General features: G+C 44.8%; 1 protein-coding gene across 3 annotated transcripts in view; it reads right to left on the reverse strand.

Annotated features, from left to right (window-relative positions):
* Nucleotides 1-27,186, reverse strand: part of LOC106587205 (myotubularin-related protein 13) — a 157,348-nt gene that overhangs the window by 43,323 nt on the left and 86,839 nt on the right. For 2 of the 3 annotated variants that reach the window (XM_014175341.3, XM_014175344.3), the window contains exons 7-17: nt 23,839-23,971; nt 23,239-23,347; nt 22,705-22,818; nt 21,304-21,381; nt 20,879-20,992; nt 19,881-20,009; nt 19,622-19,720; nt 19,260-19,473; nt 18,973-19,082; nt 17,937-18,086; nt 3,126-3,194 (exon numbers count right to left, since the gene is read on the reverse strand). In XM_014175341.3, the coding sequence (XP_014030816.3) occupies nt 3,126-3,194; nt 17,937-18,086; nt 18,973-19,082; nt 19,260-19,473; nt 19,622-19,720; nt 19,881-20,009; nt 20,879-20,992; nt 21,304-21,381; nt 22,705-22,818; nt 23,239-23,347; nt 23,839-23,971 (1,319 nt within the window). Of the gene's footprint in view, nt 1-3,125; nt 3,195-17,936; nt 18,087-18,972; nt 19,083-19,259; nt 19,474-19,621; nt 19,721-19,880; nt 20,010-20,878; nt 20,993-21,303; nt 21,382-21,654; nt 21,748-22,704; nt 22,819-23,238; nt 23,348-23,838; nt 23,972-27,186 lie in introns of those variants that run through there. The other variant, XM_082969475.1, reaches the window with a different exon arrangement.

A 27,186-nucleotide genomic window follows, 5' to 3' on the forward strand; every position in this document is an offset into this window, starting at 1 on the left:
CTGTAGTGAGGAGAGGTTGGGCAGCAGCACTGTGGGCTGAAGACAGTCCACTGGGGAGGCTCCAGACTAACCAGACTGAAGCTAAGAGAAAGAAGACCACCGTGACAGGACAGTCTATATTCATCAGATTAAGTTGAGAAAAACCTCATAAGGCTTTCATGAATTGTCACTACCTTAAGACTTAGGGGATTTACTATAAATATTATACTGTAAAAGGGTCATTTTAATTTAGAGTGCATTTCTGGGGGCAGCCTTCAGATGGGGGCATTGTAGTGATTGAACAGATTACATACTGTGGTGATAAAACCCTGGATGTGAAGCCCTGACCAAATTTCTTCCAGACCCGATCCCCACTTCTCATTGGAGTTACTGCGGGCAGCAGAGGTTGACGGATTGAGAGGCTCTGGGGAAGATGTCAATGAGGAGTGATGGATAACAGGTACAGGTGAAGCAGCGGTCTTAATAGGAAAGGGCCTTAAGCCAACTGACCTTGTTGGGAGGGGTTGAGGGGATAAGGTGATTTATACTGCTGGGGGCTGAGCATGAGGACTGGCTGGAGTGAAAAAAACAACCAGCAAGGAGGATGTCGTCAACGGCACGTATTGTGTTGATCCCGCCTTGCCACTGCAAGACGGTATATTATGTACAATTCACTATTTACACGGATGGAATTACACTTTAAGGAAAGCAATAGGCCTGCTCTTGTAAAGTAATCTACATGAGAAACTCAAAATGACAACATGTTTATAATGAAACTACGCAGCAAATTCACGAGGCAAGCCTGGGCTAGTGTGTTACATAAAAGGTGTAAAAAAGTCGCCTAATGACTCAAAGCCACTTGAGCACTGATTAACTACGTCTTTCTATGGAGATTACAGACAGGTTGTGTGTGTGTGTGTGTGTGTGTGAATTCCGCTGTCCAAATGCCTTTCCGGGGATACCTCTGGCCCAGTTTGAACTACCGTTGTATTACAGGTTCTCCCTACCCTGGCATGACCCACAGGTAAACACCTGTCAGATCAGCTTCACCTTCTAGGAAGTCTAAATGGGATCCACCGACAGTCTTAACTTGAGGGCAGGGTGCTGTTGTAGTAAGGTTGGAGGGCTTAGCAGTTTTGTACTGAAGCTAGGAGGTTAGGGGTACGTGGTAGCAGATGTGCAACATGTACCCGAGATGTGTTGTTTTCCTTGGTAGTGTAATAAAGTCTATGATGAATGAAATCAGAGCTAATCTTCCATGAAAAGGTATGCAAATAATCTTGACCATAAGACCCGCGTCGAAACCATTCCATGGCAAAGAAACAAACGGTTCTGTTTGAAATTCTCTTTTGGCTTCGTAACAAAACACACGTACCACTGAAAGATTATTGCACATTTCATCTGCTATTTTGTCACCTTTTCGTCACGATTGTCACCTAGGTGCAGAGAGAAGACACTCCTGTTCCCTTTCTCTCAACCAACGATTCTACAAATGGCTCTCTCAGCAGTGTCCTACAGTAGACTGTCATGGTCCTCTACTACAGCGTGGCATAAACCCAACACTCCACTGGCTCCTTCATCTGCTGCCAAGCATGCTTTGAACAGCCCCATAAGTCAGTGTGGTAAAGTCAAAGACTATGGGGAAATGTGGCAGGATGGGGTAAAACAGGCCAACAGACATTTTGCAAAAGGATGTAATTGACTATCGTGCGATGTTGCGATTATCCCGAGAATCTCTTTGGAACGTTGTGAACCATCACAAGGTGCTCTGTTTTTTTGGGGATACGTTGTTTTTCCAGCTTTTTCATCACATAAGAGATTACACAACATGGACCGTGGTGGATTCCTGTGCTCTTGCTTTTCGCCATTTGCGTGACCACACGCTGGGCTCTACAGTTAATGCCATTCCTTTGTAAATCTGGGAGAAATCTGTTGCGTTCTAGAGCTCACGATATCATTCCTTCTCATTCCTCCCGTGCCAGAAACTGCTCCGTCGAGAATGAGATGCCTCTCAGGATTCGTGTCTCTTTCTGAAAACCTGGTGATAAGGGTCCTTTAACGTAATCCTTTAAATCAGATTGTATGGTTACGTAAAATGGGGAAACAGGAAAAAAAACTACAGGAAATCCAATGCGTTTAGGCAATGGCTTTCAGATGTCTTAATGAAGAGGCAGAAAGTTGGAGCCTAGGGTCACAGTGTTGTGTTGACAACTTGACGGTCACAGAGAGACACTGTTACTCCGTTACAGCAACAAACCAAACTATCAACAATGTGCTGTAGTGGGGTCTGTGACCACTTTACTCAGGTTGTGTACAGAGACAACTCTGCTCTCACCCCCATCACATAGCAGGTCACACTGTACACCTGTATCAACAAACAGAGACAATTCCCTTGGTTTTATTTAGATAATTGACTCTATGTGTACATTTCCAATGCCACTGTGGTCTGATAGAATGGTTAACCTGGCTGGGAAACAGAGAAAGCAGGCTTATCACAGAGCGTTACATCAGCCTGTCCTGTAAGAACAGGGTGAGTCATACAATGGCAGAGAGTGGGCGAGGTCCAAATTCTGTCTCTTAGGGTCTGTGCCCAATGCAGGGCAACATCCCACAGTTGTGTCTGTCGCCGTGGCAACAGCAGAGCGGTGGGGACATATTTGTGGTGCGCGCTGCAGCAACCAAGTTTGATCACGGGAGGTTGGAAACCACAAACCACAGCGGCCCTCTGGGATTTGGTGTGAGGTACAGTTCTCACCCCCATTATCCTAATGTGGCTCGTCTGAGAACAAGCGGGACTCCTCTGTCCCAGAGCTGCATGGTCAGAGGCTTGGGAAGTCTCTTGTCCTGCCTGGAACACAGCTCCTGACATGAGGTTAGGGCATGCTGCATGCACCAGAGGCAACCTTCAGAACAGGACCAGTGCCAGGACAGCTGGGATATCACACCCCATCCCTTTTCTATCATTGCCCCCCGTTATAAATACCCTCCATTAGGACGGCCAGCTTGTGGTGAATGCCAGGCCGTCCTGCCCTTGATTGAGCAATATAATCAAAAGGACCTGCTGGCTGACTCTCTAACCGCTCTCTCTGTGTGAGAGAGGAGAAGAGCTCTGTGGAATGGAATCTCCCAGTCAGTCACTCACTCACCCGGTAAAAGGCCGTCGTCAGGGGCAGCAGGGCGGAGGCGACCGCGTACTCTTCAGAGCTGGAGCAGTCCTGTGGGTCACACAACAGGGGAGAGGTGAGGTCAGGACACAGAATGATTATGTTACAGAAGCAGGTCAGGCCTCCAAGTACACCTGTTATATCACTATGGGTTATAAGGTCTGGGCAGTGCACCTCTCAAAAAAACATTACGCACGAGCAAAACCTGAGGTCATTTTTACAAACAACTAATAATAATAATTGGAGTAATTTAATTTGTTGGTCATTTCATTTTGTGCATTCCTGCTCCAGATTACATCCCAGAGTTTCCGGGATCAACATCTACAAACGTATTGAATAAAACCATGAGATTTTGTTGCAAAAAATAACAAATTGTCTTGGCTTTAAAATGCAACATCCATTAGTCAAGCAACATGGCGAGTCCAAAAAAACCCAGACATTTCATTTTTTTAAACAGCTAGAGCACAGCTGACAATTTTTTCTCAAATTTTTACACCACTCACAGAATGCATCTGTGCTGGGGTCTATTTGAAATAAGTATTAAATGGAGCATTAGAAATGAGCATGGCATTCCAGCGGATAGTACAATACATCCAGTAGATCTGGGGACTTAAGAGCCCAAATAAAATGGCTCATATTGAGGACAGAGAGACTGGATGGGAAAATGAGAAAATCTGAAAAGGACCCAATTCGGACCCAAAAGAGCTCCACACACAGGAAATTGGTACTTATCTCCATGAGCTTTGTTGGGATTTATTTGTTCAACTGGGAAAATGAGAATGGCCGCCGGAAACTTGATTTAAGTCCATGTCAAAACAGCAGAGCTGATCCTGATCTGGTGCTGTGTCTCATAACCCTCACAGGGACCCAAAGGGCAGGATACGTCGTAAATCACACACACACACACACACACACACACACACACACACACACACACACACACACACACACACACACACACACAACTGCATTCACAACCTATCTTTCATACACATACGAACAAACACTTCATAACCACGCACGCATTCGACAAACTTTGCATTTTCACAAAGAGGCACACCACCTCACACACACACGATCAGAGCCTCTCATTTTGGCAGGAGAGGGGGGGGGTAAAGGGATTGTGACAGGAATGCTGGACTTGCCAATAGTGGAGAGGGGGCCTTTTGAACAAATCCCCCATTCCCTCATACCTCCCCAAAAAACTGAGGAATGTACAGAGAGGAGACAAATACAAAACACACGGTCTTCAGCTAAACATGAAAGCCTGGCCCCCCATGAACCGAGCGATATACTTTGTTTTCCCCTTGCAGTTGGTTTTTAGTTATTTTGGGTTGCGGTTGAATGCTCCAGTTTGGAGAACCACCAAAGCTTTGTTTAACCGCATCCTTGACAATGCCGCAGGTCACAGAGGTTCAAAGAACCCAGCGAAAACTCACCAAATAACTCCAGGAGCAGAAGTGCAAGGGCAGAAAAATGGAAACATTTAACAGAGACGTCGTTATTCAGACAAAAAGATCACAAGGTCAGAGGAGCCAAGTCTGGGCTAACATTTCATAAAGCATCGTTCTAATTCATCTTTCCAAAACACTGCACTGTAATGCCTTGAGCCGAACTTGTCAACATCAAAAGGCAGAAGCATTGATTCAGAGCATGAAGAAGTGTCATAAGTGCTCTGCTATCTGTAAGAAAACAGACAGTGTACATGTTCATGTGTCATTCTGGCACAATCCCGCTTACTTTAGGCGACCTCAGTATCATCTACAAACAGGGCCGCGCTGTAATCTGACAGGAGAGGGAAAGTGATGTTCTTCAAGTGCCAAGTTTTGGGAAGACATGAGGTCTTAGAAGCAGCTATCCAGGTTAGCACCATGATTTACTGTATTTCAGAACTTCCTTGGCCAATAGTTCACAGCAAACCATACTGAGAGTATAAAGACGCCCAACTACAGTGAGGCTGAATAACTGAAAGGCGGCAAGGCGTGAGGGAGTCCCTGTGGCTGCTGACCTTTGTAGGCTCTACTGCATGTGCTTGGAGTTATCCCTGGTTCACCAGCAGCACATAAGCCGGTTTACATTGAGACAGAGGAATTTTGCCGTATATGATTCGGGATGCTGCAGTCGCTGCAGAGCCCAGCGCATACGAGCACATGCAAGAGTGCAGGGGTGGGGCGTGCGTGTATAAATGTATGTGCGTAAGCGCATCTGTGTACAGAAGGGTGAGGAGAGCAACGTGCACCCCTGCAGCTCCGCTTAGGAAGGAGGAAGCCGTCTCTCTTCTCCGTCTCTTTCATTCTCTCTCAAGGCTGTGGTTCACGGATGACTCAAAGTGTTTTGCCCCTGATAAACACGTAGGCCTATACTCAGCAAACAAAGACCCTGGACCCGCACGTTTAACAGAGCCCTATGACAGGAAGTGAGCAGAGAGCAGCTTCCTGCAGACTCCAGACACCTCTCCCTCAACGCTTTCCAGGAACCATCCGACTGAGACAGGCATTTAAAAGCATAGAAGGGGAGCTGGAGGAGGCTTTTATGAGGCTGCTGTGCTGTGGTATTATTCATACTCACTGGGTCAGAAGCCATAGAGCATGAGCCATACTCACACATTATAAGCTGACTCACTGACAAACAAGCACAATACTGAGCACAGCCGTGCACACAGACTCATATACTACAAACTATGGTACACTAATCCAATTGAATGTCAGAAGCATGGAATAAAATCACTGTTCGCTTCCCAGACTGTACCGTGTTCCCTGGCTATGTATACCTGGTCCTGCTGGCTGACATCCAAGGGGAATGGCTTTATCTGTACATGATAATGATGCTCGTGAGAACTTCCCAGTGCTGTCGTTATGTTAGCCTGTCCAACCAGGCCAGAGACTGACCGATCTACAACCAAGCAGAGCAGAGGGAGAGCTTTTCACAGCAAGAACCCACTCCTCTTCTCACAGAGGATATTGAAAGGAGAGCAGGAGAAGTAGGGGACTCTAAATGAAACCTTAACCAAGTTACTGTTCAGGTCCTGGAGGGAGGTAGGCTGGAGACGCTGTGTGAGACTGTCAAACACACAGCAGTACATCCTAGTAGAGAGGAGGGCAAAGAAAACATCACATGATATTGCATGAATGGGGATCTGTGGACACTGCTCTCTTTAGCAAAGCCATGAGTGAAAAATACCTCTAAAAACAAATAATCTGCTCAATGCTAAACCTTGATTGAGGAGACGAAACTGCTGGGTGTAACCCTAGATAGCAAGAGATCATTGTCAAAACATATAGACTTAATGGTTATTAAAATGGGAAGAGCTCTGTCCATGATAGGGCGTTGCTCTGCCTTAGCATCTCAGTCGACCAGACGGGTCTTACAGGCTCTATAGTTGTCGCACCTGGACTACTGTCCAGCTGTGTGGTCATGTAATGCAGAGGGACATAGGTACAGTGGCTTGCAAAAGTATTCAACCCCTCACCCCCAGCATTTTTACTATTTTATTGCCTAACAACCTGGAATTAAAATAGATTTTTTGTGGTTTGTATCATTTGGTTTACACAAGATGCCTACCACTTTGAAGATGCAAAATATTTTTTATTGTGAAACAAACAAGAAATAAGATAAAAAAAACAGAAAACTTGAGGGTATGTCTCTATAAGCTTGGCACATCTAGCCACTGAGACTTTTGCCCATTCTTTAAGGCAAACCTGCTCCAGCTCCTTCAAGTTGGATGGGTTCCGCTGGTGTACAGCAATCTTTAAGTCATACCACAGATTCTCAATTGGATTGAGGTCTGGGCATTGACTAGGGCATTCCAAGACATTTAAATGTTTCCCCTTAAACCACTTGAGTGTTGCTTTAGCAGTATGCTTAGGATCATTGTCCTGCTGGAAGGGGAACCTCTGTCCCAGTCTCAAATCTCTGGAAGATGACAGGTTTCCCTCAAGAATTTCCCTGTATTTAGCACCATCCATCATTCCTTCAATTCTGACCAGTTTCCCAGTCCCTGCCGATGAAAAATATCCCCACATTATGATGCTGCCACCACCATGCTTCACTGTGGGGATGGTATTCTCGGGATGATGAGAGGTGTTGGGTTTACGTCAGACATAGCATTTTACTTGACGTCCAAAAAGCTCCAGCTTACCAGAGTACCTTCTTCCATATGTTTGGGGAGTCTCCCACATGCTTTTTGGCGAACACCAAACGTGTTTGCTTATTTTTTTCTTTAAGTAATGGCTCTTTCTGGCCACTCTTCCGTAAAGCCCAGCTCTGTGGAGTGTACGGCTTAAAGTGGTCCTATGGACAGATACTCCAATCTCCGCTGTGGAGCTTTGCAGCTCCTTCAGGGTTATCTTCAGTCTCTTTGTTGCCTCTCTGATTAATGCCCTCCTTGCCTGGTCCGTGAGTTTTGGTGGGCAGCCCTCTCTTGGCAGGTTTGTTATGGTGACATTCTTTACATTTGTTAATAATGGATTTAATGGTGCTCCGTGATCTGTACTTCTCCACAACTTTGTCCCTGACCTGTTTGGAGAGCTCCTTGGTCTTCATGGTGCCGCTTGCTTGGTGGTGTCCCTTGCTTGGTGGTGCCCCTTGCTTGGTGGTGTTGCAGACTCTGGGGCCTTTCAGAACAGGTGTATATATACTGAGATCATGTGACAGATCATGTGACACTTAAAGTCCACCTGTGTGCAATCTAACTAATTCTGTGACTTCTGAAGGTATTTGGTTGCACCAGATCTTATTTAGGGGCTTCATAGCAAAGGGGATGAATACATATGCACGCACCACTTTTATTTTTTTGAATTTTGACTATTTTGTGTATGTCCATTACATGAAATCCAAATAAAAATCAATTTAATTTACAGGTTGTAATGCAACAAAATAGGAAAAACGCCAAGGGGGATGAATACTTATGCAAGGCACTGTAAATTGCAGCTCGTCCAGAACAAAGCAGCAAGTACGGCACTTAGACGTACACGGAAAGAAAGTGTCAGTAATGTGTGTCAATCTCGCCTGGCTCAAAGCGGAAGAGATTGACTGCATCACTCTTGGTCTTTGTGCGAGGTATTGATGTGTTGAAGGTACTGAACTGTCTGTTCAAGCAGTTGGCACAAAGTTCGGACGCTCATCTGTACAACACAAGATATGCAAATCAATCAGAGGCCTCTTCAAAGTCCCAGAACAGAGGCTGGGAAACGCAAAGTATTAAATAGAGCCATGACTACTTTACAGATGGCACTATGCATTGGGGCATGTAGCATTCTCCTGGCATCTGCCAAACCCAGATAGAACGCATTTCCAGTGTTCAAAGCCAATGGCATTGCGCATGGTGATCTTAGGCTTGTGTGCGGCTGCTTGGCCATGCAAACCCATATCATGAAGCTGACATTGCTTCCAGAGGCAGATTGGAACTCGTTAGTGAGTGTTGGAACTGAGGACAGACGATTTTCACATGCTAGACACTTCAGCAGTCGGTGGTCCCGTTCTGTGAGCTTGTGTAGCCTACCACGTCATGGCTGAGCCGTTGTTGCTCCTAGATGTTTCCACTTCACAATAACAGCACTTACAGTTGACCGGGCAGCTCTAGCAGGGCAGAAATTTGACGTACTGAAAGGTGGCATCATATGACAGTGCCATGTTGAAAGTCTATGAGCTCTTCAGTACAAGCCATTCTACTACCAATATTTGTCTATGGAGATTGCATGGCGGTGTGCTCAATTTTATACACCTGTCAGCAACAGGTGTGGCTGAAATAGCCAAAGCCACTAATTTGAAAGGCAGTCCACATACTTTTGTATATATAATGCATGTAGGCTATGTATGTAGTTTAGTCCTTGACTAATTATGTTCTGTACTATCTATGTATTATGTCATATTTCATGTGGACACCAGGAAGAGTAGCTGTTGCTTTTGATCCAAACCAATGGAGAGAGCGCAAGCAGGTTCCCTGACTCTCACACCCTAGTCTGAGTGGGGTTGTAGCCAAGGTTCCCTCCATTGTTTTCTGCACTGAGCAAATTTCAGGTCTGCCCCGTGCAAACTTGAAGTTGTGAAAATTCTGTCGCAACACTCACTTTAGGTTACAGTTAAGTGGCCAAGTAGGCTACTGTGGCTACTTGATCATAATTGACATTTTAGTCATTTTAGTCATTTAGCAGACGCTCTTATCCAGAGCAACTTACAGTAGTGAATGCATACATTTCATACATTTTTTCCCCATACTGGTCCCCCGTGGGAATCGAAACCCAGAACCATGGCGTTGCAAACACCATGCTCTACCAACTGAGCCACACAGAACCACCTACCAGAGTGGCCTACTATAAAAAAACAAATGGAGAAAAACACATCCAATAACATTTTAACATGGAAATAGCTGTTCTATCATTCAGCCTACAGTAGCAGCCAATGTGTAGTGTTCAATGCCTACATTCCATTAAGCTTCGCATTAACCTGTTTATTCACTTGTCCTTCAGACAAGGTGACTTACATTTAAAAATATTTAATCTTTATATAATCTTTATTTAACTAGGCAAGTCAGTTAAGAACAAATCATTATTTACAATGACGGTCTACACCGGCCAATCCCGGACAATGCTGGGTCTTTTGTGCGCTGCCCTAGGGGACTCCCAATCGCGACCGGTTGTGAATTCGAACTAGGGTGTCTGTAGTGACGCCTCAAGCACTGAGATGCAGTGCCTTAGACTGCTGCGCCACACAAAATGTTGTTTGATGCAAGAAACCACTTTACAAAATAAATTTCATTATTACAGAGAATCAAGACAAATTATGCTACCTTCTGCCTATTGGCTACTTAAGTTCATTCAAGACTGTCACAAACTACAACACTGCTCCTTTAAGATATAAAAGCTCTTTACCTGACTCGCTGTTCAAAGATGGCTAGAAATGCACACCTTTTGTTCTCTTGTTGGAAGCAATCACTCCCCCATTGTTGACTACAACTGAGCTATAACTGGGCTAATAACTCACTAACGAGCAAAGAAAACGAAGAAATATGCACACGTGGCTACATGCAGCTCTCACTTTGATCTCAAAACAAGCACATCTAGTGACTGTACTATAGCCTAAACACAGTCCAGTTCAAAGTGAATAGCACAGATCCATATATGGAAATTGAATTTTTTATTTCAATTTCATTTAACCAGGTAGACCAGTTAATTTACAACTGCGACCTGGCCAAGATAAGGCAAAGCAGTGCGACAAAAACAACAGAGTTACACATGGGATAAACAAATGAACTGTCAATAAAACAATAGAAAAATCTGTATACAGTGTGTGCAAATGAAGTAAGGAGGTAAGGCAATAAATAGGCCATATTGGCGAAGTAATTACAATTTAGCAATTTACAGTGGAGTGATATACAGTTGAAGTCGGAAGTTTACATACACTTAGGGTGTAGTCATTAAAACTCGTTTTTCAACCACTCCACAAATTTCTTATTAACAAACTACAGTTTTGGCAAGTCGATTAGGACATCTACTTTGTGCATGACAAGTCATTTTTCCAACAATTGTTTACAGACAGATTTTTTTCACTTAAAATTCACTGTATCACAATTCCAGTGGGTCAGAAGGTTACATACACTAAGTTGACTGTGCCTTTAAACAGCTTGGTTAATTCCAGAAAATGATGTCATGGCTTTAGAAGCTTCTGATAGGCTAATTGACATCATTTGAGTGTACCTGTGGATATATTTCAAGGCCTACCTTCTAACTCAGTGCATCTTTGCTTGACATCATGGGAAAATCAAAAGAAATCAGCCAAGACCTCAGAAAAAGAAAAAAAATTGTAGACCTCCACAAGTCTGGTTCATCTTTGGGAGCAATTTCCAATCGCCTGAAGGTACCACGTTCATCTGTGCAAACAATAGTACGCAAGTATAAACACCATGGGACCACGCAGCCGTCTTACCGCACAGGAAGGAGACGCGTTCTGTCTCCTAGAAATAAACGTACTTTGTTGCGAAAAGTGCAAATCAATCCCAGAACAATAGCAAAGGACCTTGTGAAGATGCTGGAGGAAACGGGTACAAAAGTATCTATTTCCACAGTAAATAAGTCCTATATCGACATAACCTGAAAGGCCGCTCAGTAAGGAAGTAGCCACTGCTCCAAAACCGCCATAAAAAAAGCGAGACTACGGTTTGCAACTGCACATGGGGACAAAGATGGTACTTTTGGAGAAATGTACTCTGGTCTGATGAAACAAAAATAGAACCGTTTTCCCATAATGACCATCCTTATGTTTGGAGGAAAAGGGGGGAGGCTTGCAAGCCGAAGAATACCATCCCAACCGTGAAGTACGGGGTCAACAAAGTCAAGGTATTGGACTGGCCATCACAAATCCCTGACCTCAAACCTATAGAAAATTTGTGGGCAGAACTGAAAATGCGTGTGAGCAAGGAGCCCTACAAACCTGACTCGGTTACACCAGCTCTGTCAGGAGGAATGGGCCAAAATTCACCCAACTTATTGTGGAAAGCTTGTGGAAGGCTACCCAAAATGTTTGACCCAAGTTAAACAATTTAAAGGCAACGCTACCAAATACTAATTGAGTGTATGTAAACTTCTGACCCACTGGGAATGTGATGAAAGAAATAAAAGCTGAAATAAATCATTCTCTCTGCTATTATTCTGACATTTCACATTCTTAAAATAAAGTGGTGATCCTAACAGACCTAACTGACAGGGAATTTTTACTAGGATTAAATGTCAGGAATTGTGAAAAACTAAGTTTAAATGTATTTGGCTAATGTGTATGTAAACTTCCGACTTCAACTGTATGTGCAGATGAGGATGTGCAAGTAGAAATACTGGTGTGCAAAAGAGCAGAAAAAAAAACCAAATATGGGGATGAGGTAGGTAGTTGGTTGGATCGGCTATTTATAGATGGGCTGTGTACATCTGCAGCGATCGGTAAGCTGCTCTGACAGCTGACGCTTAAAGTTAGTTAGGGAGATAAGTCTTCAACTTTAGTGATTTTTGCAATTTGTTCCAGTCATTGGCAGCAGAGAACTGGAAGGAAAGTCGGCCAAAGGAGGAGTTGGCTTTGAGGATGACCAGTAGTGAAATATACTTGCTGGAGCGCGTGCTACAGGTGATTGTTGCTATGGTGACCAGTGAGCTGAGATAAGGTGGAGCTTTACCTAGCAAAGACTTATAGATGACCTGGAGCGAGTGGGTTTGGTGACGAATATGTAGCGAGGACCAGCCAACGAGAGCATACAGGTCGCAGTGGTGGGTAGTATATGGGGCTTTGGTGATAAAACGGATGGCACTGTGATAAACTGCATCCAATTTGCTGAGTAGCGTGTTGGGAGGCTATTTTGTAAATGACGTCGCCAAAGTCGAGGATCGGTAGGATACTCAGATTTACAAGGGTATGTTTGGCAGCATGAGTGAAGGAGGCTTTGTTGCGAAATAGGAAGCCGATTCTAGATTTAATTTTGGATTGGAGATGCTTAATGAGTCTGGAAGGAGAGTTTACAGTCTAACCAGACACCTAGGTATTTATAGTTTTCCACATATTCTAAGTCAGAACCGTCCAGAGTAGTGATGCTAGTCGGCCGGACGGGTGCAGGCAGCGATCGGTGAAGAGCATGCGTTTAGTTTTACTAGCATTTAAGAGCAGTTGGAGGCCACGGAAGGAGTGTTGTACGACGTCCAAGCTCATTTGGAGGTTTGTTTTGCATATAGACCTACTGCAGCTCTGATTGGTTATGGTGCACCAGTCTGTGTAGAATCCTACTCCAATGCACTCTGCCTTCAAGAAAATCTCTTGCACAGTTAATTTTGCATACTAAATCTTGCATAGTTTTTTTTTCTCAGTATATTACATTGAAAGTGACTAATATTGCATTGATTTGATCACAATTGCCGCAGTAGAGCGAAACGTTGATAGTGTTAACTAAATGGGAAACTGTAGAAAGTTGAATGAAGTTCAATCTCTTGTGGGCTTATATTTCTTCTGCACGGAAGGCCGATGTGAGCTGCGCACTCTCAGCTTAGAGGGAACATTGGTTATGGCCCATCTGGCCAATAGCATCACAGCATTTGGCCAGCCCAGAGTACATCTGAACATATACTAATCTAGAATGGATAGACCTACAACTTTTCTCCTATGCCCAACAACCCCCAGCAGGTGAAGGAGCACATGTGTGAATGACATTCTGACAGCGTTTTGTGAGCACTGTCATGGGGCCCATAATTCTCTCGGATAGGAAATGGTTGAGATGCCAGGATGCATTTTTACCCCTTTTTCCACAGCAGGGCTCCGCTCGCCTGGCCTTGCCTTGTGCAATGTCCACTTTCAAACCTGCAACAGCTTGGAGGGGGATAGAGGGAGGAGAGGTGCTCTGCACAGCGGCTGCACGCACACAGAAACAAATAGGCTCTACATTAGTGCAAATACTCCAATTAAGGTCAGTCATGTCTTTGATTCATGTGGCTGTCAAGTAGGAGATACGACTTAGAACAGCTGCAGAATGTTTACCACATACACAGATAAGATGCGTCCAGCACAGATAGCACTGGCATCCACTTTGGACAGATTAGTCAACGTCTTACTGTAACAGTTGAGGTCAAAGCACTTGAGGAATGGACAACTAATGTGTTTGGTCAGAGCTCATTGGTTTTCAAAGAAGATGAACACTGTATGGTCTTCATCTGATACCTCTGGTGATGGCTCAATCAGCCAATCACATCACACCACACAGACAGATCTGCTGGCAGAGCATCTTATCTCATTAAAATAACAATTGACTCAGAATAACAGTAAGGTAAATATTTACTTTGAATACTTCAAATACTTGCAATAAATGGAGAAAAAAAAAGCGGGGTACGGTATGTAAACAAACCTTGAAGCATTTAATGAGAGCGGGGAAAATGCGTCACTAACAGTCAGTCTCAGCAGACACAGGTTCACTGTCTCTCCAGTAGGGACAAACATGGGCATGTTCTGCACCAGGGAATGACATTTCCTCAGAAATATTTTTCTCTTCTTCAGATTTGTAAGAAAACACAGAAATTACAATAATGTCCAGTCTTTTGAAGGCTCACTTGGTCCTCCATGGCCTTACAAATACTTGAGGTGACTTATGTTCTGCCTTGAGTGCGCTGCTTCAGGAAAGTGTGGAGTTGAGGACGGCCAAGCTGGGGCTCAGTGACTGTACACAGACATCCACTGAGTTACAGTATAGCCTGATTTAAAGAACTACTCTGAGTGATGAGATCCCACACCTACTTCCATTAGAGAGGACTATCCCCTGTCTCACCTGGTTGTCTGTCAGTAAGCAGAAACTTAGGACACTGTATACACACACTGCTTTGACTCATACTGTAGTACAGAGGAACTCAGCAGAACAAACACTGCTCTCTGTGGATGAGTGCCCCTTCAAAACAGTTTGAACCGCAAACGCTAGCCTTCTAACAGTCAGTCAACAGAGCCAGGGCAACACAGAGATCCAGGTAGCCTAGCCTAAGAGTGTTGGGCCAGTAACCGAAATGTTGCTGGTTCAAATCAGGAGGAAAAATCTGCCGTTCTGTCCTTTAACACGGCAGTTAACCCCCAACAACAGCAGCCCCCCGCATCTCTCTGAGAAATGCAGAAGACATATTTCGGTCGAATCCATTCAGTTGTGCAACTGACTAGGTATCACCTTTCCTAGTACGCAGCCCTACGGTTAGCCCCAAACTGACATGTTACATGTGGCCCATAAACACTTGATTGGCCTCAGAATGACGATATCATCAGAAATGTGAGATGTTTTTAGATAGAAACACACATGCCTCCCATCTCATTCTAATGAGGCATCATTCTGTCACTGTACAGAGACTGTGGTGCATAGCACACTATAGAGGTCACACTAGCTTTGTGGGGTGTTGAGGGATCACACACACAATCACTGGCATCAGTGCAATCTGTGATATATCTCCAAGGGCTTTTTGACAGGGAAGGGCGTTGAGAGGAGAGGGGTGAAAGTGAAATACGAGAGTAATTACTGCCGAGGCAATCTGCTATTTCTGTTCCTTTTTACAGCCCATCTGAGACAAATCCATGGACCTGGGCTACGGACCAGGACACAGAATCAGGACCAAATAACTGCAAAATGGATGGACCTCTGGCCTGTTGTTGCCTTAGTGAAAATATAGGGGAGAAATAACAATACAGTATTACACCGTAAAGCTAAATGAAATTATAGAGAAATGCTCGCTATGTTTTAGCTAACCTTTTGGCAAGTAAACCATCGCTCCATTTTAAATACCAGCTCCATGAGTAAAATTGTTGCTTATTTTGTTATGCGAGGCAAAGCAGAGATTAAATCAAAATAAGATGGGAATGTCTGGTGAAATGAGAACCCTGAAGGTTTGGAGATAATATACACACTGGCCTCTATCCATCTACCTTTAAGGGTGAAGTCACAACATTAGGTCACCAGAAGTGCAGTACTATGCTGACAGGCAGTTCATCTCAGATGCACTGGGGATGTTTTGGTGTGGAGATGTCCATCTCTAATGGTGGACTATATCTGTTGTTTGGGTTTGAATAGTGGTTGTTGAGGAGAGACACGGGCCCTGGACTGATGCTTGGTGCCACAGCCAGACAGAACCCCTTCGCTCCAGCCCGTCACCCCCCTCCCTCTCCTGACATGTTCCATGCTGTATTATGGGAAACCCTGCCAAGTGCCCCCTGGACCAAACACGGTACTAGAGAGACAGTCTGTATAAATCCACACGGAGTCACTCCGCTGCGCTTGGCTCTAAATAAAAATCCTCTGGTCCAGGGTGCACACACTCACACGTGGTTGTTATCCTGTCTAATCAACTCTGAAGGTTGGTATTGAATGCATCTCACATGCTTTGCTTTATAGCATCTGCCTAGGGATTCAGTATTCCCAATGCAATGTCACTGAAAATGCTCATGTCCAGTTTGAGGGGGAAAAAAATATTTATCTGCAGAAATACTATTAATCTGGTCCTTGAAAAAAATAAACTCCACATCAGGATCCCATTTCAGGGAGAAACAATACATGTCAGAAACGCTCGCAGCCCAGCTATCAGATAACACAGCCACATTAAGCAACCTAATACACAAGCATTTCTACATTGTTCTGTACATTCCAGAATGGTCCGGTATTCGCCAGACAGATCTAGCAACAAATAAGACTAATCTGCAGTTATTATAGAGAGAGTCCCAGTGTCATTGTGGTGTCTTTCAACAGCTCTGTACCACAGGGAGACTACTGTAGGACCAGCAGCTTCATCCCATCACTACCTTGGCTTGGACAGAGTGGGACCTGGACTCAGATACTGAAGACATGCGGTTAGCTATGCATGCAGGGGGCAACTGAAACCAGGTGGTATGGCTCAGCTCCTAGAACCTGTGTTGCTGACAGGAGCACAGGAAGGGAGAGCATATATACCTCTGTCATGTATAAATTACACAGCCACTGGTTGGCTGGCTGGCTCTTGACCTATTTTACAAGTGGGGAGGCCAGTGACCTCTACACACCCAGGCTAAAGGCAGATGGTGGGATTAATTGGCTCGCCATCATCGATCATTTGGCCAGAAGAATGCGTGGAATCCAGAGCCACTCCATAAAAGTTGCTCTCTGTGAACACTGCTCCGAATCATTAAATTCCCGTGGCAACAGCCATGCGAGGCTGTAAAACATGAGGAACTACCACAGAGGCCTCAGCTCTGACTCTGAGCTCCGAGCCCTCCTCTCCCACCTGATTGATGGCAGAGTGAAACTTTATGGGGCGTGTGCAGCACAGGGAGAGCAGAATAAACCACTAATCTCTTTGTCTAATAACCGAAGCGATAGCGCAAAAACCCAATAGCCCCCAGGTACATCAAACACCAACCTTTTATTAGACATGTGGTGCGCAGTGAGCACTCACTTTTGACAATCTGTCAAACTATTGCAAATGAAGACTAACTTGAGCATAAATCACTGGGAAAATATGATTTGGCCATTCTTCCACCTGCAGCCAAGCATGACTAAGGTAAGGGAGAAGGGCAGTAAGAGCACGTATGGTGCAGTAGCAGCACGTGTTGTTGCCAGAGACCTGTGTACCCTAGGAAGCTATCTGAGTGGTGGAACAGGCAGAGCTCTACATCACCTTGCCAGAGCTGTCTGCTTAGCATTTGGTCAGCTGGGAAAATGCTCTCGCTGTCTCGTACTGTTTCCGTTATAGACAACTTCAGACGCGCTAAATTAGAACCAGTTAAAGCCTGGAAACAAACTGCTGCTTCCTGCTCCTCAAATATTTTTGTGGTTTACCTGTTATTGCCTCTGTGAGAATGTTAGGGAACACCCAAGAAGAAAGGCTGCCACTGATATCTGGATACTTACTGTACATTAGCTATTACAAAACAGTGTTCCATCCTTTGTAGGAGGAGTATGTTGACATTGAGACTTTTAGGAGGGATGTTAACTACCTCGTGGAGGGACATACCGCACACTGAACTTTAATAGCTCCCGAGTGGCGCGGTGGTCTAAGACACTGCATCTCAGTGCAAGAGGCGTCACTGCAGTACCTGGTTCGAATCCAGGCTGCATCACATCCGGCTGTGATTGGGAGTCCCATAGGGCGGCGCACAATTGGCCCAGCGTCATCCGGGGCAGGCCGTCATTGTAAATAAGAATTTGTTCTTAACTGACTTGCCTAGTTAAATAAAGGTTAAAATTAAATTAAAATAACAGAGCCAGTTGGATTGTTCTGAAAGAGTCACATGACTTAGGTGTGACAGGGACAGACTGGCTGAGCTTTGACCCACCTGGAGGGCACAGTTCATCATGCGGATGACGTAGTCAAACTGTTGGTGGTCCAGTATGGCCCGGTTCTGCTGGACGTGCAGACTGAGCTCCTCAGTTAGACACTGGCGAGCCGCCTTGCCTTTCAGAGCACGCAGCGCAGCCGGCAGCGTCTGGGAACACAGCACAGCAGACACAGAGCCTGTTTTTTAACACAAATGACCACCACAACATACATGAACAAATATTCTTCTGAATTGATTTCTTAACATCCCAGAATTCTAGAACCTGCTACAGCCAAGAAACCTAAGCTAGTAGGTCTGCAGGAGCTCAGGAACAATAGCAGCTACAATATTACCAGTCCAGACAGTGAATTGTTGACCTCTGGGAAATATTAATATGACACATTTCATACTAATGTCAAAGTACGAGAAAAAATGTGATGGTAGTCTGGGTAATGGTTTTCACATTGGCTGTATAATGTATATTGAGGTGAAGGGTTTATAGGCCCGGGGGTGGGGGGGTCTATAGCTGGCGTACTGTGTGTTCCTCTATCAACACAGGGATGCACGTCTGCCTTATATAACCTGCGTATTACAGCCAGAGGTGCAGGCACAAAGGAACTGGCTCCATTTCATGCAGTACACACGGGACACCCGCATCAACGTTCCTATGGGCTTTTCTATAGGGGGTGCCACGGCGCGGGGAAATCAAAGAGCATCATTTACGTGTAAATGCTTTACGGGAAAAAGCAGAAAGCAAAAACAGCTATGCCATTAACCTCGGTGTTAAAACAATGGGGTCATTTCTGCTGATAACGAGGAGATTATGAGGCTAGTCTAAGTGTTTGATTATCTGTCTCCAGTGTGGTCCTGTCTCCCAGCTGGGAGGTATAATTAGCCTGATAGAGTTGAGAGCGCTAACTCCAGACCGACACACACGGTTGCCTGCCTGCTGTAATCGGAGGAATGGATGTCAGTCCAGATGTCTGGGCCATTACAGACGTGGCTGATTCCGCTGTGCTGAGAGACAGGGATTAGGGAGGATGCCGTGCGTCACCTTCTCCGTCTCCTGGGTCTTGTTGTCGAAGATGAAGGAGATGCAGCTCCTCACCACCTCTAGCCTGCGAGCGCTGTTGAACACTGAGCCCATCTTCCCCATGATGGACACTGCACAGATGAGGGGTGAGCAGGTTAGGAATACAAGCTACGCTAGTACAGACGCCATTCAATACTCAGCAACTAAGTGCTTACAGCTATTAACACATTATAGACAGACTCCTGCCAAGCCATTTGTCTCACACAGGAGCAGGCATGGACTAGAGCTGATGTTTGTGTCTCACGTACCCACGGGAGGGCCGGCGGGCACCACACACTTCCTCTCTGCGCGGGTGGTGGTAGTGATGGCAGGGGTGCTGGGATGCTTGGCCAGGCCCTCCGCCAGCAGCCGCTCCACCTTCTCATCGTCCAGCAGGGGGAAGGGCATCACATGCACCCGCAGGTGGGAGCCCTCCGTGGGCCGAGGCACTTTCTGGAACGCCATGTGGGGGTTGGGATTCTCCTGTAATGGACCATTCAATAATAAAACATACAGACAAGAACAACATCTGTGACGGCCATAGGACATGCTATAACACTAAAGAGTACAGAAAGTGCCTAATGTGAACACTATAGCATACAGGCCCAGAGGCTGAGTGATGTTAACTCACATTTTTGTACAGTTGGTCAGAGAGTTCCCTCATGTGCTTCTGCAGCTTGGCAGGGCTGGCCGCCTCCTCCTTAAAGCGCTCCATGTCAAAGGCCACCAGCTACAGAACCAACAACAAGTCAGTCAAGCTGTTCCCAAACGATACAATCTCTCGACAAGCCCAGTTTCATACACAACAGTGAAATTAGAAAAATTGTTGCCAAATCATACTGAAGCTGCAAAACACACAGTCTGGTTACAGTAGCCATGCCCGACAGTACCTCATCAAAGAGATCACAGGCTCTGTAAGGCGGCCCCCTTTCAGACACGAAGCCAGCGAAGGCCATGCCATCCAGAACCTTGGTCAGGAAGTCATTTTCGATCAGGCCTCTCTGGCCCAGGAAGGCAGTCTGTAGGGGGACAGGGTCAAAGGTTAAATAATGGTAGGTACATAAATATGTACGTTTAGGACTGTAACAGCCTCTTTATTTTACTTTTTTTTTATCACAATGAACCCAGTCACAAAAGTGAAACAGATGACAGAAGATATGTTGAATCAGGCCTGTGATTCGTGCTAGTGGGTGAAAGAGATAGAAAACGGGGGCAGTTTTTCTAGACTCCCCAGTCTACGTCTCTCCGTAAAAAAGCGTCGAGTTTCTGTAGATTCGTGATGAATTCCTGGCCCATAATCCGAGCCATGTGGGGTACTTTGAGAGGGATGTGCTGAGAGGTTACCATGGAGACGCAGCAGACACAAACAAATACAAACCCAGCTATTTGTCTATTTTTATTTGATATATTTCATATGGCTCATCGCAAGGCCATTGGCCAAGGTTGACAGCACTTAACACAAACAAGCAGATAGCATAGTGAAGAGTCATACTGCCAGTCACTAAAGCGCATCCTTATAACACACACACACACACGCTAAAACAAAACACCTCCAAACAGCTTTATCAAACAGGATAAGACAGGATAGGAGAGAATCCTCTTGTTCTTGGATTCCCTCCAAACATTCTTTTACAGGCTGAGAGGAACAAGGGATAAACGTCAGCCTATCAAATGTTAATGGGGACAAACCAATTGAATAAATAAGGTAACCACGTACATTGCAGTGATCAGTGAAATGTGATCTTTTCCGGAATTACAACAGCATGGGGGGCAAACGTACGTCATCATCAGGAGACACATTGAGGGTGTGATGGAGCACATGGCTTCAGTTGGCAATAAGGTTTTTGACCCACCCAGATTGAGTTGAACAGAAGTGCGTTGATCTCACCTTGTGAAAGTGGATAACAGGTTCAGAATGGATGCGGATAAGCTGCAGGCAGGACCTGTAGCCCTGGAAGAGTTGAGCAAACAGCCTGAGGAACACGGCTCGCACCTCCTTATCCTGAAACACAAGGGAGAGAGGGGAGAGTCAGCTCACAAACATGCCATGAATACCCCCTTGTTAATTCAGTTCACATCTTAACGTGATTATTCTACCATCTGAAGAAATGGAAACCCCCACTAAAGTTCACATTTTTGTGCTATCATAGGTCGGACAAGAGACGAGCGTGTTATAGGAGATATCTCAGAGCAGTGGTGTTCTCCTCATATCACAAACACATGATGTTCTGGGAAAAGGCTCCATCTATTACAATGAGACATGGCCAGGGGTAAAGGATGAAGACACTGTTTACTGGAATGATGGTGCCTTACCAACAGTTTGAGGTTGGAGGGGGCTGTGCGAGGGGGTGGGAAGGCATTGTCAGCTATCTCCAGATCAGGATGCAAAACCTGAAAATAATAAAAAATCCTCTTAGGAAAAAACAAAGTCAAGACTAAGTACATTTTTATGTTTCAGATTACATGAACAAATAATCCTTACAATAACTAGACGAGTTACATAAGGACAGAACATTATACAGCTGTTTGCAACAAACCACATTCTCATTATGATCTAATGTGAATTGTCTAACGAGGATCTGTGATTTCCAAGGATGAGCATTGGTGTATGCTGGGTACCTACCAGAGACAGGGCAGTCTGTGTAGAGTGTAACAGGTACCTACCAGAGACAGGGCAGTCTGTGTAGTGTGTAACAGGTACGTACCAGAGACAGGGCAGTCTGTGTAGAGTAAAAGGTACATACCAGAGACAGGGCAGTCTGCGTAGTGTTACAGGTATGTACCAGAGACAGGGCAGTCTGCGTAGTGTGTAACAGGTACGTACCAGAGACAGGGCAGTCTGTGTAGTGTGTAACAGGTACGTACCAGAGACAGGGCAGTCTGTGTAGTGTGTAACAGGTACGTACCAGAGACAGGACAGTCTGTGTAGTGTGTAACAGGTACGCGCACCAGAGACAGGGCAGTCTGTGTAGTGTGTAACAGGTACGTACCAGAGACAGGGCAGTCTGTGTAGTGTGTAACAGGTACGTACCAGAGACAGGACAGTCTGTGTAGTGTGTAACAGGTACGTACCAGAGACAGGGCAGTCTGTGTAGTGTGTAACAGGTACGTACCAGAGACAGGGCAGTCTGTGTAGTGTGTAACAGGTACGTACCAGAGACAGGGGAGTCTGTGTAGTGTGTAACAGGTACGTACCAGAGACAGGGCAGTCTGTGTAGTGTGTAACAGGTACGTACCAGAGACAGGGCAGTCTGTAGTGTGTAACAGGTATGTACCAGAGACAGGGCAGTCTGTGTAGTGTGTAACAGGTATGTACCAGAGACAGGGCAGTCTGTGTAGTGTGTAACAGGTACGTACCAGAGACAGGGCAGTCTGTGTAGTGTGTAACAGGTACGTACCAGAGACAGGGCAGTCTGTAGTGTGTAACAGGTATGTACCAGAGACAGGGCAGTCTGTAGTGTGTAACAGGTACGTACCAGAGACAGGGCAGTCTGTGTAGTGTGTAACAGGTACGTACCAGAGACAGGGCAGTCTGTAGTGTGTAACAGGTACGTACCAGAGACAGGGCAGTCTGTGTAGTGTGTAACAGGTACGTACCAGAGACAGGGCAGTCTGTGTAGTGTTACAGGTACGTACCAGAGACAGGGCAGTCTGTAGTGTGTAACAGGTACGTACCAGAGACAGGGCAGTCTGTAGTGTGTAACAGGTACGTACCAGAGACAGGGCAGTCTGTGTAGTGTGTAACAGTGGTTCAGGGAGCTGGGACAGGTGGATGCACTCTGGAATCTTTATGGTTCCTCCATCCAGATCAGCTATGATAACGTCCAACTGTAAGACAGACAACACACACCACTAAACAATCCTTTCCAATTAGTTAGATACCTATTTTAGCTGTAGAGCACATTCTACATTACTATGGCAGAGCGTATAAGAGAAACTAAGGTCGAAACCTACCAAAACAGGCTCTTGGCCAACACAGTGGAGGAGTCACAACTCCCTGAATCTAAGGGACTCAGGAGGCCGCATCAATCGGCACAAGGAATGTCAGCTCAACATAACATTTCCTTAAAATGTACAGTGACTCAAATATATCATACGGCTCCATTATTCACTGGCAACTGGTTACATTATGCAAGTTTTCAATGAATCAGTCTAAATAAAGGTATGTTGTTATCGCTGGTGTCCTGTACATGTTGAATCAGGGTCAGAGGCAGTTCATGTCTGGAGAAGGTGCTAAACATCACTCACCAGTTCTTGGATCTCGCTCTGGAACATGGAGTGGACCCCGATGATGAAGGGAGTGGGTGAGCTCAGCACCTCTAGCAGCCGTGACGGCAGGATGGGGATGTATGGGTAACTGAGTTTCAAACAGGAGACGACAGTGAGTAAACACACAACACTTGCCAGGTCAAATTCTACATCAAACTGTGGTGCTCCAAGTGACCATTTTGGTGTTCAGTAAACCAGAGAATAATCTTTCAAGTACATTTACATTTGAGTCATTTAGCAGACACTCTTATCCAGAGCAACTTACAGTAAGTGGATTCATCTTAATGACATATGAGAACAGATAAAGACCATTTTGGAATGTTGTTTTGTTTAGTCACAAAATGTCAGAAAGTCAGTTGGCAACGCAATCAACATGAACATCTTAATACGTTTGAACTTTCAATGTGGCCATAATCAAAGCCAGCCTAAGTGTAACAATTTTACTGAGGAACAAACAAATCACGATAATAAGAAACATTATCATTCAAGTCACACTTGGTGCAAGGCAAGTCATGTCAATAGCCGAGGCGTAATGGGGACTGATGGGGGAACGTGGAGACCGACGGGCCAATCACGTACCTGTATTTGAGGGGGAACATGAGTGCTTCCAGAGCACGCGACGCCTCCCCTAGTCTCTGGTAACTCGTAGAATGGAACAAAACCTTGTGTTCGGTCAGAACCGCACAAAACAGACTCAGAACATTCTGGATTCCTGGCAGAAGAAAGTAGAGAGAATGTGTAATTAAATTAGGTATTCGGTTGGACAATTGATAAAACTTTTTTTTTTTTTTTAAACAATGTTGGGGGTGGATTTTATTTCTAAGCTGCGCAAACAATACTCAGAGTAAATTATATTTCTTTGGGGTGATAGAACATGTGCTGTTATCAATCATGCTATGTGACTAGCTGTTTGTTGAAATTATTGGAGGAAAGATCTGTTTTGCAGAGACATACTGCATGAAAACCAAAGTACTGTACATGTTTCACAATATTTTGAAAACATCTCCCTCTTTACTCACAGTATATTATTCACTATTACATTCAGACTTATAACAAATGGCTGAGAAAACAATGTTCTTCTTGCCAACAGTGATAACAGGTGGGTAAACAATGCAATTTCAGCTACAAAACGGTACAGTGTATATTATACACAGAGAGGACAAAACACTAGGAACACCTGCTCTTTCCATGACAGACTGAACAGGTGAAAGCTATGATTCCTTATTGATGTCACTTGTTAAATCCACTTCAATCCATGTAGATGAAGAGGAGGAGACAGGTTAAAGAAGGATTTTTAAGCCTTGAAACAGATTGTGTATGTGTGCCATTCAGAGGATGAATGAAAAGAAAACAATATTTAAGTGCCTTTGAACAGGGTATGGTAGTAGGTGCCAGGTGCACCGGTTTGAGTGTGTCGAGAACTGCAATGCTGCTGGGTTGCTCAAGCTCAACAGTTCCCCATGTGTATCAAAAATGGTCAACCACCCAAAAGACATCCAGCCAACTGACCACTGTGGGAAGCACTGGCCAGCATCCCTTTGGAGCACTTTCGACACCTTGTGGAGTCCATGCCCTGACGAATTGAGGCTGTTCTGAGGTGCAAAAGGGTGTTCCTAATGTTTTGTACAGTCAGTGTATATCATTAATAAGGAAAATACAATTGGAAAAATAGCCAGAGGAAATGACACGCTATGAGACGATATAATCTGTCAAATACCAATATGACAGTCCAGACAAATTCTCAAGTTTTCAGTTCCTGTTATTGTTTCCTATCAACCTAGTGTTAGAACAATCCATCACACAATACAGAGATGAAGACAACGGAACACTGGCTAACATATCAGCAGTCCGCTACAAACTGAGGTCCCTGATTCTGTCTGCCTCCAGCTCAGATAGGCCCTGATAAACAGGAATCGGAACATGAACGTAGACATTGTCTGTTCCGTTGTTGACGGAATACCAGGATCTCTCCAAGCGACACAGGCTGGTCACTTGGCTCATTCTCTGTCACCTCAACATGACTTCCTGTGTGGAAGTGCATAGGTCTGAGGTGACTCATCTGGCATTTTTTCGTTTGGCAGCCAATTAGGTTTCATAATGGCATCCTGAGGTAAGCAGCCTGGCTCGTTTAGTGTCCTTGAGGTGTTTACATATCTATGGGAAACAGCGACACATTTCCGACCCTAAATAACAAGAGACCGACCGGGCCAAGACAAAGGCAGCAAACAACAAACAGCCCAGCAGCCTGTCCAGGGCCTGTCCATTCTATCCCCTTGGGGGCCACACTTCCTGTGCAGTGTGACATGTTGGACGGACATTCCTCTAGGATGACCTCTGGACACAGTGGTGCGTAGACATGCTACACGTATATGCACCACACCACCCACTAGGTCTGGGCCTTTTCCCTAGGTCTTGTTTGGTCATAAGGTAGACTGAATAACTCAGTACCTGACAGGCTGGGGGAGAGACAATCACACACAGGGGGAAAGGGGGGGGGGGTGTAGTCTACTGTAAGTTGTACTGTATTTCATGTTATAACTCAAATCTGTGTTTAATCATTTGTTCTTACAGATTTGACTGACAGTCATGATGAATCACATAGATTTAGCATGTTACACAAAACACATGGCTTTGAATAGACCCTCCAACCTGAGGTGGAAGATGACACAGCCCAGCCAACATGGAGAACAAATCTGTTGCTGATTCATAGAATACAACCATACAAGTAGGAGAGATTCTAAATAATGAGAATATGTTGTGACATATGATCCAACCTTGGGCTGTGCAGCGGTTGCATCGTCACGGTACTCAAACACGCGCAGTGCTTCCCCTATAATGTTTTGGGTCAGTGGTGGCAAAGGTAGAACGAATGATGGCACTAGAGATGATGGCGCCGGCAGATGGTCGCCTCGCTTCAGGTCCTTAGAAAACTATGCAGTTATCACAAGCATTTCGCTACCATCGCATTAACATCTGCTAACCATGTGTATGTGACCAATAACATTTGATTTGAATGTGAGAAGGTCACTTGGTGACTTTTTGAAAGGACATTCTACAAAAAAAATTATGAAAATCAAAAATGTTGACACCATCTGAAATAACATTTAGCTCAACTGATGCAGCATAGCGGCTTTAAAGCACTAATGGAGTCTTTGTAAAAACATTTCTATAATAATCTATCACTGTATGTCTAATGAATCACTGTTTATTTAATAACTCCAAAATATATTTTGTAAAAACAAAATCCCCTGAGGCTCCTTTTGGCCCTTGAAATGCTCAGTCTGATAGTGTGGACGTTAGGAAACAAATTTGAAGATACTATATTTACAAACACAGCCTTAAGTGGGTAGACAGGATGGTCTAGTGCCCTTACCTAGATGAACAGTCATGGTCTATTATAATTACATCACACTGTGATGTAATCATGTGGGCCAAAAGTTCCATCCCACCTGAACACGCTGAAATTCCAGGATCCCCCCCCCCCCCCCCCCCAAACAGCTCTTACACAAAAGGCCATTATCAGAATGTCAGTGTTATTTCGACCTCATATAATCACGTTTTTAACTGCACTGCCCCTTTAAATAAATAGGCTGAAGCATGGGGTTTACATCTGCATTTACTTAATTGAAATATCTCAAAAGACTAAATGCATCCAATGCTACATGGTACAAATAAACGTAACTTAACTTAAAATGACACAACGACTAGGTTCAAGTTTAACAACGTTTACTAAACCGTATTTCCACATAGTTGCCACTGCACTCAGGCCAGGTTCATCAGCAGTGAGACTACCACACAGGCGTACTAATAACAGAGTGATAGCGCCATAATAACAGAAACATAGAGATACTTAACATGAATGTAACAGTCACTCTGATCTTAAAAGTGTGTCTCGGCAGAGATGTAAAAAAACGTGGCGGCAACAAA

This window comes from Salmo salar, chromosome 26 (assembly GCF_965601325.2).
Source record: "Salmo salar chromosome 26, fSalSal1, whole genome shotgun sequence".
Lineage (NCBI taxonomy): Eukaryota > Metazoa > Chordata > Actinopteri > Salmoniformes > Salmonidae > Salmo > Salmo salar.